Consider the following 16628-nt stretch of genomic DNA (forward strand, 5'->3'; position numbering starts at 1 on the left):
AGCGTCCTTCTCAGAAAAGCTTACTCACAAACTACTAGTCTGTCATTCTGCCCTCAGTATCCATTGAATTCTACAGGCTCAATGATGATTCTCTCTTGCTTAGAGACCCCGGGGCCTATCTGTAAATCTAGGAGCCATAGCTACGTATTATTTTTGAAAAGAGAACGCCTGGCCCCAGGCCAGGTTAGGCCAGACTCCAGGTCCATAGATTCCCTTGTGACTCAAGTGACCTTCCCACACACCCCTGCTGGCCTGGCCCATGCTCAGCACTGAGCGCTTAGATCTCGGCCACCATGGTCTATCTGCTTGACTATCTTCCTCCATGTGCCCTGCCAGGCTGTCCCCTGGCATGTTTTCCTGTCCATCCAGGCACTGACAGGTATGGCATGGGTGATGTGCTGGCGCCCTCGGTGGTAACTACCAGGGCTTCATGAAGAGCATCTGTCACAACTGTTCACATGCCACGAGAATCAATCATCCATACAGTCAGTGTCTTGGTGGTTCGTACTAGTCGGATAAAGGTTACAACTTGAAAGATGCCCTTCCTTCAGCATTTCCTCATTTCTAAGGTCCTCTACTAGCAGCCTCAAAAACAGGGTGGGGCTCGAATCTAGGTCTGTTCACACACCACCAAGAGCCAAGACTGGCAGGAAAATCAAGGCCTCTGGGCCTTGGCTATCCCTGGGAAGCAGCAGAAGAGTGGGTCCCATGAGCCAAGTCTCCCCAATCCACATGTGTGGGGTCAGCAGATCCGGGCTGCTGTGTGAAGTGGTGCTTTTGCGTCAGCAGGCTGCCCACCAAGGGCATGTGGGAATAGAACTTCAGTACAAAAGCAGCCTAGATGATCCATCGAGAGGCTGAACCAGGGAGGATCCCAGTTATAACTTGGAGTTCTGGACTCTTTCCCTTCCCCTCCCTTTCCCCAAGTAAAGCATTCCATGACCTTGAAAAGCAATGATGACGTACGAACCACAAGCAGTTGACATTTAAAGAGGGCTGAGTAAGGGCTGGCAGGTTCAAGAGGGCCACCAAATAAGAGAGGCGTTCTGGAGCCTACCTTTCGTCGATGGGATGGCACAATAAAAAAGGTTTTGATGTTATGTGTTTTCAAGAAGCTGTTCCTCTCGTGTCCGTAACCCGGCTCTACCTCGTAGTCCCCGTTCAGGCACTCGAGGGTCGTCTTTGTGATATGGACCTTCCTAGAAAAAGGGAGGCAGAGGTTTGGAAAAGTGTCGTGTGCCAGTATCAAGGGCCTGGGGGACTCCTCTGTGGGCTCTGAGCCCTCATCTGGGATGGCCGGTGGCTGCGGTCTGCAGGGCCATAGGCAGGGACTCCTTCTCTCGAGAAGCATGTCTTATGGAACAGGAGTTCCCATTCTCTGTATACCACGTGGCATGGGGCACCTGGGAAGAGGTAGGCACAGGCAGACAGAGCAGAATGAGAGGTGAAGCTGGCATAGGAGGGTAGAAAAGTCGGATGGCAGAGGGCAGGATGGCAAGGGAGTAGAGGAGAAACTAAAAAAAAAAAAGAGAGAGAGATCCGAGGGTACCCAAGCAAAATGAGCAAGGAAAACGTGGAAGTGAGGTAAAGAAGGGGAAAACGGCCTGAGATCTGCCTCAGAACCCACAGAAGCACACAGCTCCCATCTTGGGCATCCTGCCCAGCTGGATTTCTGGGGAAAGGTGAATTCCCTCAGGGTTAGCAGAAGCGGGATTGACCCATTTATGCCAAACGCAAACAGGAAAATGGTCTCCCACAATGCTAGGGTTAGACAGACAAAGTTTCTAGGGAAAGAGGCCTGAGCATGCAGCCATTCAGACAGCAAGCAGACTCCCCCCTACAAACCCACTCCTGAAAGCTCTGCTTTAAGCCTCTGCTAAGAACGCATGGTCTTCTGAATTCTTTGCAGGGATAAACCTTGATTCATGAGTGTTCTCTGAGGCTCCTGGAGAAGGGGTGGGTGAGAGACCCTGCTGAGAGAGGAGGTGGGCCGCAGGCTTTGGGAGGAGGGCCAGGAGAAAGCCGGTCCTATCAGCAAAACCTTCCTCTGCTCAGAGGCTTTGCATCAGGTCCTGAGGATGAATGCCTGCAATCGGCCCAAAGGGAATTAAAGCTGGCCCCTACCTCTAGCCCTGCTCAGTACTGCAACTGTCCTGCAGCCCTTGGTGTATCCTAGGCTGAGAGCCCCATCTGGTAACTGTTCTACGGGCCCTGGCATGAAAGATACTCACTCTGGATCGTCTCCAGAGTTGGTCCGTCTCTCCCCATGGCCACAAGTGCTCAAGAGACCAGAGAGTGCCCCATCAACTAGCCCAGAGCTCACTGGGGACAGCCAGGTGGCTTGAAAATGTTCCAGTGCCAGAAACCTCCAGAAATGTATTTGTCTATCCATCCATATGTCCGCCTGGTCCTTCCTCCCTTCAACAATTAGATGGCTGGTGTGGAGCTGGCATAGAGGAGTTCTCGGGGCAGTGGTTCTCGGGGCATGGTAGGCTCTTCCTAATCCCTGACCCTTCCAATGGCAGAACTCGGGGCTCAGGCCTTCTCCTTCGCTTTCTCCTCCTCCTTCTTTCCATGAACTTCCTTGCATGGTTCTTACCTAGTCCTGCGAATTCAAATGCTATGATATACTTCTGATTCCCTAGTTAAGACCCTTGCCCAGCACCCGAGAGGTCTTCTGCCTTAACAAGGTCCTACAAGTCAGGACACACATCTTATTTCACGTGTGTCCTCCAGAACTCCCATCTCTGACCGCCTTCTGTTGCCAGGGCTCCTAGCACTCGATTCCTAATCACACTCTCGGCCTGCTTTGGGATTCTACACAGGGGCCGTAGTCCACCTATGCCCAGGATTTCAACTCCATCGGGCAGGGCCCTGTCTAGTTAGTGCCAGTGTCTGTATAGTACAGAGGTTCTCAACCTTCCTCATGCCGCGACCCTTTAATACAGTTCCTCATGTTGTGGTGATCCCCCCACCGTAAAAATTATTTTCGACGCTACTTCATCACTGTCATTTTGCTACTGTTATGAATTGGGCGAGCCCTTGAAAGGGTCGTTCGACCCCCAAAGGGGTCGCAACCCCCAGGTTGAGAACCGCTGGTGTCCTATGCTGCCCTGTAAAGGTCTGGCTGCAGCTGGAGGCACTGTCTGCAGGATGTGAAGGCCATGGTGGGAGGAAGGGAGAAAGGAAGGGAAGTCGGTAAGGAGAGGAGCAGAGGGAGGCCTTTGCTTACATGCCCATCATATGTGCTGGGGTCTGGCACTCAGTTGGGAGGAGAAGAACGTGTGACAGCTCTGCCCTGTCTGATGAGGATGCACTGCAGTCACGCTGTACGGGGAGAAGGCTGTCACAGGAGGAGCCAGAGGGGAGGACTTTGTGTCCTACAATCCTGCTGGTCCACTGAGGCCGGAATGCACACCTCTCTCGAGGTTAGCACGGAGTAGTGGGGTTAAGAATCTAGACTTTATCCTGAGGTCAATAAGCAGGGGGCTCCATTCTGGCGACTGGAGGGGGCAGGCTGGGCGGGAAGAGCGGCTGGAGCTCCTTCTGAGACGTGGAAGCAGAGTGGTACAGAGTGGGAGGGAGCCTGAGGAAAGGCGAGTCAGAGGACAAGCAAGATCAGGTGGCTCTGACGTCAGGCTTTGGGTCTCTGATGGTCCACCGAGAGGATGGAAGAACAAGCTTGAAGTGATGTCCAAGGGCAGGTATTCAGAGGTGTGAGGGAAGTCTGGAGCCCACGGGTAGGTGTCTGGTTAGAGATGACAGAGGTCTGTGGGCAAGCTCCGTTAGAAAGCCCAGGGGTGTTAGGACTGCTCACCGCTCAGCAAGCTTAGCCACAGGTGGTGGAGGATGCTTAGTCCTCCCCCCATTGCAATTTTTGTTTGGTTTTGTTTTTCTCATTTCTCTACTTGCTACTGCCATGAATCTTGCGAATATAATTTTGTGTTATGTGGGCCCATGTTTAAGTCGACAACTTCTCCAAGGCCTTGCTCAGCATAAAGAAAGGAGCTCTTTGGTTCAATTCACCTTCTCTGAGTCCAGAAGGGAGAGGAGAAGATGCATATGCCAGAGGGTCTCCCACCTGGAGCTAAGAGACAGGCAGAGAGCGGCCTTGTGCTATTGAGAGGCGCCTCAGCTCAGGGGTGGAGACGTGAGCCTGAAATGCCAAGCGATACCGGAAGTATCAGAATAGGTGCTTTATAGAAGCAGACCTCGCAAGGCACCTTTTACCCTTTCCTTTTATAGGAGGAGAACGGGGACCAAAATGCAGACTAGCAGTCAACCCCCAAATCCTCTTTCTTGCACTGGCACTATCCCCTCTGTCCATTGATATATACATATAAAGGAAGAGGTATCTTCCGTGAGTTACTGCTGTACAGAGCCTTATGCCAACCTTATGTAAAGGTGTGTGAAAGGCCTGAATAAAACCAAAGAAGGCCACTGTAATTCAAAGGCACTTCCAGTGCACAAGCCTATAAGGGGTCTCTGTAAGTTCTCGAAAGTTGTCTTCAAATTGCCTCATGGAACTTGAAAGTTCAGCACTTTCCACCTACAGGGACTTCTGAGAAAGCAAACAAGAAAGCAGAGGAGCTGGGGGCCAATTCCGGCAGCGGGTGCACTGCCAGCTCTTCCACACACCACCTCTTCAACGGAGTGGGATCCCAAGGACAGCGGCTGAGGCTGAGGGGAGACGAGACGGACTGGGGTCCGGGCACAGACCATCGGCTTCTGGGGTACACACTAGCAGGTGCAGGACGGGTGAGGCCATCTTCACTGTGGACTCCACGCTATAGGGCAGCGGGGGCAGCCATCAGGGGGAAAAGACCCGGAATAATGCATGCCCAAGCAACAGAAAACAAAAACCCAAAACACCTACTGCCATCGAGTGGATAGTGATCCTATAAGACAGACTAGAGATGCCCTGGTAATTTTCCAAGACCGTAACTCTTTACAGGAGTAGAAAGCCCCATCTTTCCCCATGCGTGGCTGAGACTGCAACTGGTTACAGGAGTAGAAAGCCCCATCGTTTTCCTGAGGAGCAGCTGGTGGTTTTCAACTGATGACCAAGCTATAGCAGTTCACCTCCAAGACTCTAATGCACGCACAGAGCCCCTGGCAATCCTACCACTCCATCCAACTTACCCTGGCAGGCCAGCCGCTTCCATGACATTGGCGAGGGTGACGTCGTTGGACCACACATCATACTGCCACTTGCGCAGGCCCAGCACCCCACAGAGTACCCGGCCTGTATGCAGTCCTACTCGCATGTTCAAGTTCACCTCAGTGGCCTCAGCCACAGACCTGGAATACAAACAGAGGGGAGTTCACCAAACAGCCAAGCACGGCCTGGCTCCTGGGAAGTAGGTGGTGAGACATAGCGGACACCAGCCCTTCACTCAGTCCCAGGACTAGGCCAGTGTCCAAGAGGCCTCTAAGCCCAAGAGCCAACTGGGAGGCTGCACTTCCCACTGGGCAGTGGACAGCTCACGTCGAAGCTGCCGGGTATCTCAGATGAGCAGTCTCAGAAGCAGCTCTGTGGGCATCCCCATGGCTCCCAAGGTCCCTCCCCACTGACGGTGGCCTCTCTATAGAGCTGAATGTGGCACCCTGCATCCCCGACTTGGGTCACATCCCCACTTTCATGGCCAGAAGCAGGACAGAGTGGGCTGTCATACTTTATTCCTCCTCTGAAGAGGGTGCTATCGGGAGTAGTCACTCCATTCATACGAAGGAGCTGTACCCTCCCACTGCCCCAGGAAAGCCACCCCATGGCTTAGCTGTGTACAGGTGCAAGGGTTAGGTGCTGACCCCACTGAAAACGACTGGAGACCTATACACGATGAGGTTTGTGACACTCGGCTCCACATGGTGCGGCCAGGCGAGGTCCAGGATAAGGGCTGGTCACACTACAAGTACATGCTCTTGAGCCAGTGAGTCTGAACTGCACCTAAATAAATCCTTTTGTAAATGTAGACACTGAGGTTAGACTGTTTGGCTGAATACCAACCCACACTCCCATGCTGTGTGGCCTTGGGCAGTTTCTGTGGCCCAGAGCTCTTTCTCTGATAAATGAGGAGCATGACACTCTGTGTGTGTGGCTGTGCAAGAGGACGGAGGAGGCCTGAGCAGGCTGGACCAGCCAGGGTCATGTGTTGGTGGGAGCACTGTGCTCCCCAGAAGCTCTTACAAAAAGTGGCTCGTGTGGTTTTAAAGGTTCCACAGTAAAGAGCTTACTACACAGAGCTATCTAGGTCAGACGGCGTTGGAAATCTTCAAGTAAGGAGACTCCTGAAAACTGGGTGACCGCTGCTCCATCCACATGAAGAACACATTCAACTAAAATACGACAGTCAACACGATAGAAAACAAGGCGACGGCAGAGAAAATGGGCTAAAATGTGGGAGCAACTCCCTCCCTTGAGGACATCTTATTTTTCTGCATTTTCTACATTATCCCTACAGGGAAGAATTTATTTTATTACGCAGAAGTTGAAAACCTGTCAGTGGGTTATGTGACTTCTCAAAAAGTTAAGCATATGACCCAGCGATCCCAGTCCTAGATACTTTACAGCAGGAAATTCAAACAGAAACTTGTACCTCCATGTCTACTGCAGCATTTTCCACCACAGTCAAAAGGTGGAAATGTCCACCAACAACTGAACAGAGAATCAAAATGTGGCGCATACAATGAACGATTATTCAGTCCTCAAACAATAATTCTGATGCATTTCACCACATGGCTAAACTGGAAAACTATATGATGAGTAAATTTCGTCACAACAGACCAAATATTATTTGAGTCCCTTATATGAACGACCTAGAAGAGGCAAGTGCATAGAAATCTAAGTTTATTACTAGAAGTGGGAGGGGAGAAGAGGGGTTCACTGCTTAAGGGGCAGAAAGTTTCAGTTAATTGGTAGGTGCTATCAAGTTGGTCCCAACTCACAGCGTCGCTATGTACAACAAAATAAAACACTGCCCAGTCCCATGCCATTCACACCATTGTTGCAGCCACTGTGTCAACCCATCTTGTCAAACAAAAGTCTTCCTCTTTGCACTGCCACTCTACTTTACCAGCATCATGTCCTGTCCCCACCACGGATCTCTTCTGATAACGTGTACACAGTACTCGAGACGAAGACTCGTCATCCTCACACCCACAGAGCATTCTGCCAGTGCTTCTTCCAGACAGATTTGCTTATTCTTTTGGCAGTCCGTGGAGCTTTCAATATTTTCCACGAGCACCATAATGTAATGTAATGACCTCCATAATGAGATTTACTATGAGCAGTCCATCATTGAAAATTAGTGGCCTGCTTCCAACGTAAGTAAAAAACGTGCTTGCTTTTAGCTGGGTATAGATCCTGCATGTGGCTCATAATCTGACCTCTAGTTCTTCAAAGTTGAGCCAATGGCTTGCCATATTGCCTGCTAATCCTGGTCACCATCCTCAGCCTGGCATCTTAACTGTTGCCCTTGGATTCATTCACCGGAAATCTGTCAGCTGATTCGTGGACTTTGGGTTCATTAGCCCCTAAAGATGCACTACTTCAGAGGAGCCTCCAGGCTGGCATCTGACCCATGGACCATTTCTTTGGTCAAAAATATCTTCCACTAGATAGATAGATATAGAGATAAATATAGAAACTTCATTGATTTTGTTTCTCTAGAGAACCCAGACAAAGACTAAAAACAGGGTCTTCCAGAGGATCTTCTGGGCCTGTTAAATCCAAGGCAGCCAGGTCAACTCAGAAGGTGGTGGTGCCCGAGCTGAGGCTAGAGCCTCTTAGGTGCCCCCTGCAGGTGTAGTTCTTGGCACAACGCTACAGACCTGCGGCAGTCAGGGTGCCCTGGGGCTGTGCGGCTGTGCAGGTAACCTGGATGGGTCCTGGTGCGTGGAGTGCAGGTGGGTCCCCTTGTCAGCTTCACTGCAGGATTTACCCAAGGGAGTGGGCTCCCCTGCTGTCTTCCCTTAAAATGTCTCTCAAAGTAGACGTGCCCTGGGAGCCCACAGTGACAGTGCTTAAGGGCTTCAGGCCGTTGGGGGGCGGGGGATTTGACCCCCAACTGTGAGGCTGAGGAGGTGACATGGTGGCTGTGAGCTAGAGGGTGGGGGTGCTTGGTTAACAGAAACAGAGTTTGCTGTTTTAAGACTTATTTCTACCTTCACTTGGCAGACACGTTAAGCTGCCGTAAAGGATGCAACGTCAAAGAAGAAGAAGAAGGTGGTGTCTGGTTTCAGGGATTTTGAAGGGGTATAAATTTTCTCAAAAGATATAAGACAATCAGAGAGGTTTATCATAAAGAAGTTTTGTTTGTTTTTTTAATTGAAAACTGCATTGGTGAAATGGAGGCAAGGAAAGTTACACCAAGGGATTTTTCCCAGCACAATGCTATCATTTTTCAAGAGTAGCTGTTTCCTGTGTGAATTTTGATGGAAACCTTACCTCATCCAACCTATAGACCTGAACTTTTCCCTTATGACCACCTTTTGTTCCTCCGATTCAAGGAATATTTCGATGTTCTGAGTCCCAGTAATCTGACATGGCTGTGTAGGGAGAGGCTGTGTTCATCCCTCTCCAGAAGAACTCTGAAAACAAAGGTTAGCTTTCAGCCTCCTGAGCGCCAAATCTCCCCTAAGGGATGAACCTTTGCTAACAACACTCCAGTGCTTCAGAGGGAGGAGCTGACACCAGGAATTCTACCCAAAAAACCCAGCAGATTCGGTGCTGCCTGCCAGGACACATGTCAACTCACCTCCCATCCTGGCTTTTAGACTTTAGCAGTCAGCTGACTGGCCCTCTTTCTAGCCTACTGATAACTCGCACTGCTGGGTAAGGATTGAGTCCGATCATGGGCAAGAGGATTCACCAATCACTGCACACCAGCTGGGCAGGGAAGATTTTGGTCTGCTGTGGACTGAGACCCGGCACTTGGCTGGAACTCCCGGAAATTGGACGGTGGCAGGGCTTCCCCAGAGCACCCGGAGGACTAATGAACCCAGAGTTGGTACAAAGCTAGGGTGGCATGCGTGAGGGTTGAGAATCCGCACGGCAGAGAGTGAGCGTTTCTCCACAGGCCCGGGATCCCAAAAACTAGCATCTGCCTGCCACAGACCTACACCCAAATCCAAAGTGGGCTCGATTATGGCATGGAGAGCCTGCGGAGATTGCTCCGGCGGGCCGTGCTGCACATAGTCTCTGCTCACCCCCATCACCTGGGTCTTATCTCATTGCCTAGCACGCCCTGGTGGCCTGGGAGCCAACCTCTAAACGGAGATTTTGGCAGGCACAATATTGAATGATCTTCTGCCTCTGGCTCCTGCTGGGGGTAGGCTAGTGCCAAACTCCTGCCTACCCTTGCCAATCTGGCTTCCACAGCAAGGGCATGAGGATTGCTTTGTACCCAGAGACACATATTTTTGAAAATAACATCTTGTCTCAAAAAGAGCGGTCAATCTGGACACGCTTGAGGAAACAGGCGAAAACAATCCAATTAACTGGAGCACAGACAGATGAACCATATGTGGATGAGCTCCTAGAGAAAGAGAGGGCCTTGGATCCTTCCAGGAGGGAGATTAGAATGATGATTTCCAGCTATTTTAAGCAACCAGTGGGGAAATTTGATTAAAATATAGAAGAACAGAAGAGGCTAAACAATAACTCAAGAATACTATAAAAAAGAAAACATTCTGCTAAAAAAAAATAATAAGCCAGGGGGGAAAAAACTTCAAATAGAAATTCAAAAGGTAAACAACAAAATATTAGAACTAGATAACGTGTTGAAAGAACAAAATATAATGACTGAAGCAACAGAATCAAGAATCCGTGATCTCGGAGACGAATTTCTCAAGACCAAAATACAAGAAGATGGAGCTACAAAAACACCCCCCAAAACTGAAAAAGGGCAGAAGAACTCTACAGGACACTATCAAAAATAACAATATTCGTTTGATAAATACCCCAAAACAGAAAGAAAAAATATTAACTACAAAGAAAATAACTGATGAAGTATTGGGGATTTCTATAATGTGAGGAATATACAATTCATAACAATGCACAGTATAAAATAACTATTCAAGAAGGCCAGAGAATTCCAGACAGATATGATCCCAAAAGAAAATCAACATGACACATTATAATCAAGTTTTCTGATTAGCAAATAAAGGAAACAATCCTGAGAGCAACACCAGAAAAAGAACAACCATATATAAGGATCAACCACTTAGGTACAGTTCAGATTTGTCTACTGAAACCATTAAAGCACTGTATTGATATATTCCAAATCTTGAGAGAAAAACACTGTGAATCAAGAATTCTATATCTAGCAAATATATTCCTTCCTCAAATATGAGGGAGAAGTCACTTTCAGATCAGAAAAAAAATAAAAGCATTTGTAAAAATACCACCTCTACAAAAAATATTAAGAGAAGTTATTAGGAAGAGAATCCATAACAATAACAAACAGCAACCTAAAATTATCAGAAAAGACATTGTTATGGAGAAAATCTGCTACTTAAATAATACACAAATGGAAACAAAAATACACAAATTAAAATAAGGATTCACAGATAAAAGAAAAAATGCACAGAGGATACAGAGTAGATAATTAATAATCAAACACAGGAGCTAGTGAACCGTTTGCAAAAACCAATAAACTATTGAATTAAGAAAGAAAACCACAAAAATCAAACAATCTTCAAATAAAACATTAAGACCTCAACAAGACAAACATATTATAAGCAAATTAATTATTGAGATAAAAAAGTATCATGAATAATTGAAATCAGTATCAACATAAGAAAACATATAACAAAATTATGCCAATAAAACCATACTTATGAATAACAACTTTGAATGGAAATGGACTGAATTCACCAGTTAATTAAAAAAAGAAAAAAATGAATAAACAAACATGAACCATTAATACGTTGCTTACAAAAAAGGCACCTCAGATACAGACAAATATAGACTAAAAATGAAAGGATAGAAAAAATATATATCAAGCTAATGAAAGTCAAATGAAAGCAAGAGTAGCAATATTTATCTAATAAAATACACATCAAAGTAAAAGATATAATGAGAGACAAAACAGGTCACTATATAATGATGAAAGCTTTAATTGAATAAGAAATAATAACCATAATTAATATATATGCACCAAGTGAAAGACATCCAAAATATATTAATCAAATGCTTATAAAAAATTATTAAGCAAATATGATAATGCTGCGAGACATCAACAAACCGAAAATCAGCAAAGATGGGCAAGAACTGAACAACACAATTAATTAGCAATCTCTTAGCCATATAGAGAACACTTCACCCAAGAAAACCACATTTTACATTTTTTTCTAGTACTCATGTCCCTGCTCCAGAACAGATCACATTTTAAGGCCATCAATAAATTTGAAAACCATGAGATACTTACTACAAGCCATTTTTTCAGATCACAGAACTGTAGAAGTAGACATCAACCATCGGATGATCAACACCGAAAAATTAAATACATGGAAATGGAATAACATTACATAAAACCACTGGGAAACTGAAGAAATGAAGAACACAATTCTACAATTCCTTGAAATGAATGAGAATACAAATGCAACATATTAAAATCTCTGGAACAAGGCAAAAGTAGAACTCAGAGGGCAATTTTTAGCAATAACTGCACAGGCAGAAAGAATTAAAATAAACACCTTAAATTAAAATAGACACATCAACAACAGCTATCAGGGGGAAAGCCCAGAAAATCAAACCCTAAAACATAAGAAGAAAAGAAATAACAAAAGATTAGGGTCAAAATAAATGAATCAGAAAAACAATTTTTAATTATATTTTAAAAATCAACAAGACCAGAAGTTGGTTCTTCAAAGAGATTAACAACATTTGCAAATCATTGGAAGATCTAACAACAACAAAAAAAGCAAAATTTATGAACAGAAAATGAAAGAAGTGACATTACAACAGAACCAGTTGAGATAAAGTAATACACAGTATATTATAAAAAAATTGTATTCCAGCAAATTTGAATACCTAGAAGAAATGGATATATTTCAAGAAATGCATTGTATACTTGTGAGAGTTGGGTTTTTTGTGCCAGGATGGCACCTGTAAGAAAATATGGGTGGAGTTTAGCCTGTCCATTGGGTCACAGTGTGATGACCTCAAGTGGAAGTGCCACAGAGATACATGGCCTCTCTCTCTCAACATTCAGAAATCAATTGTATTCTTGTATAATAAAGAAGATGCCACCGAAAAGGATACCTAATGAAAAGATACAATATTTAGGAATAAATCTTTCCAGAGAAACAAAAGATTTGTCAAAGAAAACTACGAAACACTCCTATAGAAAATCAGAAGAGACAGAAATGACACGATCACCTATGTTCCTGGATAGGTAAGCTAAACGAAGAGAAATATTATTATGACCAAAAACACTTCACAAAATCAATGCAATTCTGCGTCAAATCTCACCACAAGTCTTTCAAAAAGGGAAACCTAATCAACAACTTTATATGAAAAAGAAAGAAACCCCGGATAAATAAAACAATACTTAAAAACAAAAATAAAGTAGAAGGCCTTTCATTCTGACTTGACAATCCACTGTGGAGGAGCAGGGGAGGATGTCTGCCACATAGCAAAAACTACTGGAGTCTCCGCTAGTCCCGGTCAGAATGTAACATGTAGGAACCCGTATCCTGGAAAATCAGGCGCAGGACCTGAATTTAAAATGAAAAAAATCCCTCAGAGATCCCAGACTTCAGCATAACTGTCAGAGTCTCTCTGGTCCCACCCCACCCTGCTCAGCAACATGCAGGGCTCCCCTACTCCAGCCAGATCAGAAACCCCATCTCGCCTCCCACTCTCCTTCCTCTCTGACGCTGAGGACCCCTGCAGGGAGGGCAGATTCTATGGCCAGCATGGCACAGAGTCCCCTCACAATATAGGCAGTGCAACTTATCACTTTTTCAGACAACCAGGGCTACCCCTCCCCACTTTCCCCTGGAGATCCTCTTTTTGATAGTCTAGTTCCTATACCACTGGATCAGATCAGCTGCCTGCCACTGTGAAGCTGATGGCATCCCAACCAGGGGCACTTTCTTGTGACTGCTTCATCCTCCCTATACCATAGAGTGACCCTGTTAGACTCATCGGGACTCTCATCCTGAGATGAAAGCAACGAGGTGGGAGTGTGGGGGCTTGGGCAGACCATGCCCACAACAAGCAGGCTCCTTTCTTTAAGTCAGAATCCACAAGTGTTTCATACACATACTGCTGGGGTACTCAGGCTCTTCCCAAGCCAGGAAAAGGATCCTGGCTCCTGACATCCACATCCCTTAACCTGTGTCTCACACTAGACTGTACACCTCTCACACACATCCAGAGAAAAAGTTGAAGAGTCAGAAACTCCTATCACATTCTTGTTTCCAAGAACACAGTACAGCATCAGGTCTTGTTATATAGAGGGAAATTTTCCCTCTGAGGCCATTCTGAATGCCCGCAGAGGACACCCCAAAGAGTGGCCCCTGAACAGGGAAATAAGGATTTTTTAGCTCCCAGAAGTCCCAGCCCCAAAGGACACTTATTTTGATTCTTTTGCCCCACAGCACCACCCCGCTCTACTTCTTAGATTCCATCATAAGCTGCTCACTGTATACTTTAGAGCCTCAGACTTCTCATGGAAAATATAAGGCTGCACTCAACTTCCAATAAGAGCAGTGGGACAGACACACCCACCACACTCCTTTCTCCAAGGCCACAGTAGGGCACCACCCACTGCTTCTGAGGGAATAAAATCACAGAGATACTGAGAGAGAGTGGCCCTCAGGAAATGAGCTTAGAATTTTTGGTTCTAATAACTGCTTACCCCAAAGAGACACACAATTTTATCTCTTTTGTCACTCATCCCAGATTTATTTCCTTAATTATATTATAGTCCGATGTATGTACTAGATTACACCCTCCACCTACCCCACTACCACCACTACTTCAAGATCCCGCCTCCCCCTTCTCAGTGCAGTATAACTCCCACATAAATGAGCACACCTCTTAGAATCCCTTTTTCCAATGTATTAAAAATTATTATATTTAACCAGAAGACCACCTATTATTAATAGTATCACTTAAATCTACTCTGGTGGTCCTACCCCCCACTTGTGCTACACACTCAACTCTCGTTTCTTCCTCAGCTCCACACAATACAATGTTCACCCCCTATTGGCCCTTTTCCCTCTAACCCAAAGAGCTAACTCACTCCCCTTACACAGTCCAGAAGCCTACACACCATCTATGTCATGCAAACAACAGTCAACAGCAGAAACCACAAAAATCAAGAAAAACAAAATCCAACAATTGAAGATCACCCAAACCTAATGGAATACACAGATAAAGAAGCCCTGGAACCACAAGAAAAAGAATAAAGGTGAATGAGATTTAGGACCATGCAAGAGATCTGAGGATAGATCCTGATAACAGAGGTAAAAACAGAAATCACCAGATTGATAGTAGTAGTAGTAGTAGTAGTAGTAGTAGTAGTAGTAGTAGTAGTAGTAGTAGGAAACTTCAATACACCACCCTTAAGGAAAGATAGAGCAACAGGAAAGAAACTCAGTAAAGAAACAGAAGAGCTGAACAACACAGTCCAAAAGTTCAACCCCCTAGATATTTAGAGTACTCCGATGGAAAGCAAAAAATTACACCTTCTTCCCCAACACACCTGGTACATAATCTAAAATAAACCACATTAGACCACCAAGCAAACCTTAATAATTTCAAACACATAGAGATCATACAAACCATCTTCTCAGACCACAGTGCCAAACAGCTGGAAGTCAACCATAGAAAGATCAAGAACATAAAGAAAATTCATGGAGGCTCAACAACAGACTATTTAAAAAGACGGAGTTATTAGCCCAAATAAGAGATGCAATGAAGAGGTTCCTTGAAACAATGGAGAATGGTAATACACATCCCAAAACCTATGGAACACAGCAAAAGCTGTTCCCAGAGGTCAATTTATAGCAATCAATGCACATATAAAAGGAGAATAAAATCATTTGCAATACTATAACACAACATCTGGAGAGCTCTGAAAAAGATATTAAAAAAAATACCATTCACAATAGACACACAGAAGTTGAAATACCTATGAATAAACCTAACCCAAGAAACAAAAGACCTGTACAAAGAAAACTACAGAACATTATTACAAGAAACCAAAAGAGACCTACAAAATGGAAGGAAATCCCATGTTCATGAATAGGAAGACTCAATATTATGAAAATGCCAATGCTACCTAAAGCAATCTACAAATACAATGTAATCCTGATCCAAATCTAAACCTCATTCTTTAAAGAAATGGAAAAACTAATTACCAATTTCATCTAGAGAGGGAAGAAGCCCAGGATAAACAAAGAACGTCCCAAAATGAAAAAAGAAAGTAGGGAATCCTGTACTACCTGACCTCAAAACCTGCTACACTGTCACAGTTGTAAACAACAGCCTGGTAGTGATGTAATGACAGATATACAGACAAATGGAACAGGATAGATAATCCAGAAATAAAAGCATCCACCTGCAGGCAACTTGCTTTCAACAAAGGACCAAAGGTGCCTTCTTCAAAAAATGGTGCTAGAGAAAATGGCCTCTGTGTGCAGAAGAATGAAACGGGATCCACATCTCACGCCATGCACAAAAACAAAGTCAGGAAGGATCAGACACATAAATGTAAAACACAAAGCTATCAGGATCATCAGAGAGACAATTGGGACAAACTTAAGGGCGCTCTTGGAGAGCATACACAGACTACCACATATAACAAAGGAAGTACACACAGTGGAAGACAAAATAGATGACTGGGTCCTCTTAAAAATAAAACACTATGTACATCAAAAGATTTCATCAAAAAGAGTGAAAGAAGAGTCCTAGGATTGGGGGGGAAAGTCTCCAGCAATGATATAACAGACAAAGGACTAATTACTAAAATTTAGAGAATTCTGCAACATCGCAATAAGAAAAAACCAACCGTTTTAAAGGTGGGCAAAGTAAATAGACTATTCACAGAGGACTACACTGGAATGGCAAATAAGCACATAAGAAAATGCTCTTGTCCACTAGCATCTGGGAAATGCAAATCAAAACAAGGAATACCATCTTGCACCCACAACCACAGCCCAATTTTTAAAAAGAGCGAGGGAATAATAAAAGCTGGAGAGGCTGTGGAGAGACTGGAGCTCTTTATACACTGTTGATGGAATCGTAAATATGTTCACACACTGTGGAAAAGTGACGCGGCAACGCCTAACACGACTGTCGATAGAAATAGCAAACAACCCAGCAACACCAGTTTGTGCACATACCCCAAAGAACTGAGACACAGGCCACAAACAGACGTATGCTTTCCCATGTTCACTGCACCACAGTTCACAATAGTGTGAAATTGGAAACAGCCCAAAATGCCATCATTCTAAGATGTAACCGAGCGGAATTACTGAAACCCAAATGAAGGCTGAGCATGATCGTGGGACAAGAGAAAAGTAAAAGGAAATAGAGGAAAGAACTAGGAGGCAAAGGGCATTTATAGAGGTCTAAATAAATGCATGTACATATGTAAATATATTTATATATG

General features: G+C 45.1%; 1 protein-coding gene across 1 annotated transcript in view; it reads right to left on the bottom strand.

The window, feature by feature from the left end:
* The window catches only part of ADCY1 (adenylate cyclase 1), a gene marked incomplete at its 5' end in the record, with an annotated part of 246252 nt that overhangs the window by 87927 nt on the left and 141697 nt on the right, over positions 1-16628 (bottom strand). Inside the window, 2 exons of the mRNA XM_004708178.2 lie at positions 1058-1199; positions 5143-5301. Coding sequence (XP_004708235.1) covers positions 1058-1199; positions 5143-5301 — 301 coding nt within the window. The remainder of the gene's footprint in view (positions 1-1057; positions 1200-5142; positions 5302-16628) is intronic.

This window comes from Echinops telfairi, unplaced genomic scaffold (assembly GCF_000313985.2).
Source record: "Echinops telfairi isolate 266 unplaced genomic scaffold, ASM31398v2 ScPeMD7_7;HRSCAF=31, whole genome shotgun sequence".
In the NCBI taxonomy this organism is placed as follows: Eukaryota; Metazoa; Chordata; class Mammalia; order Afrosoricida; family Tenrecidae; genus Echinops; species Echinops telfairi.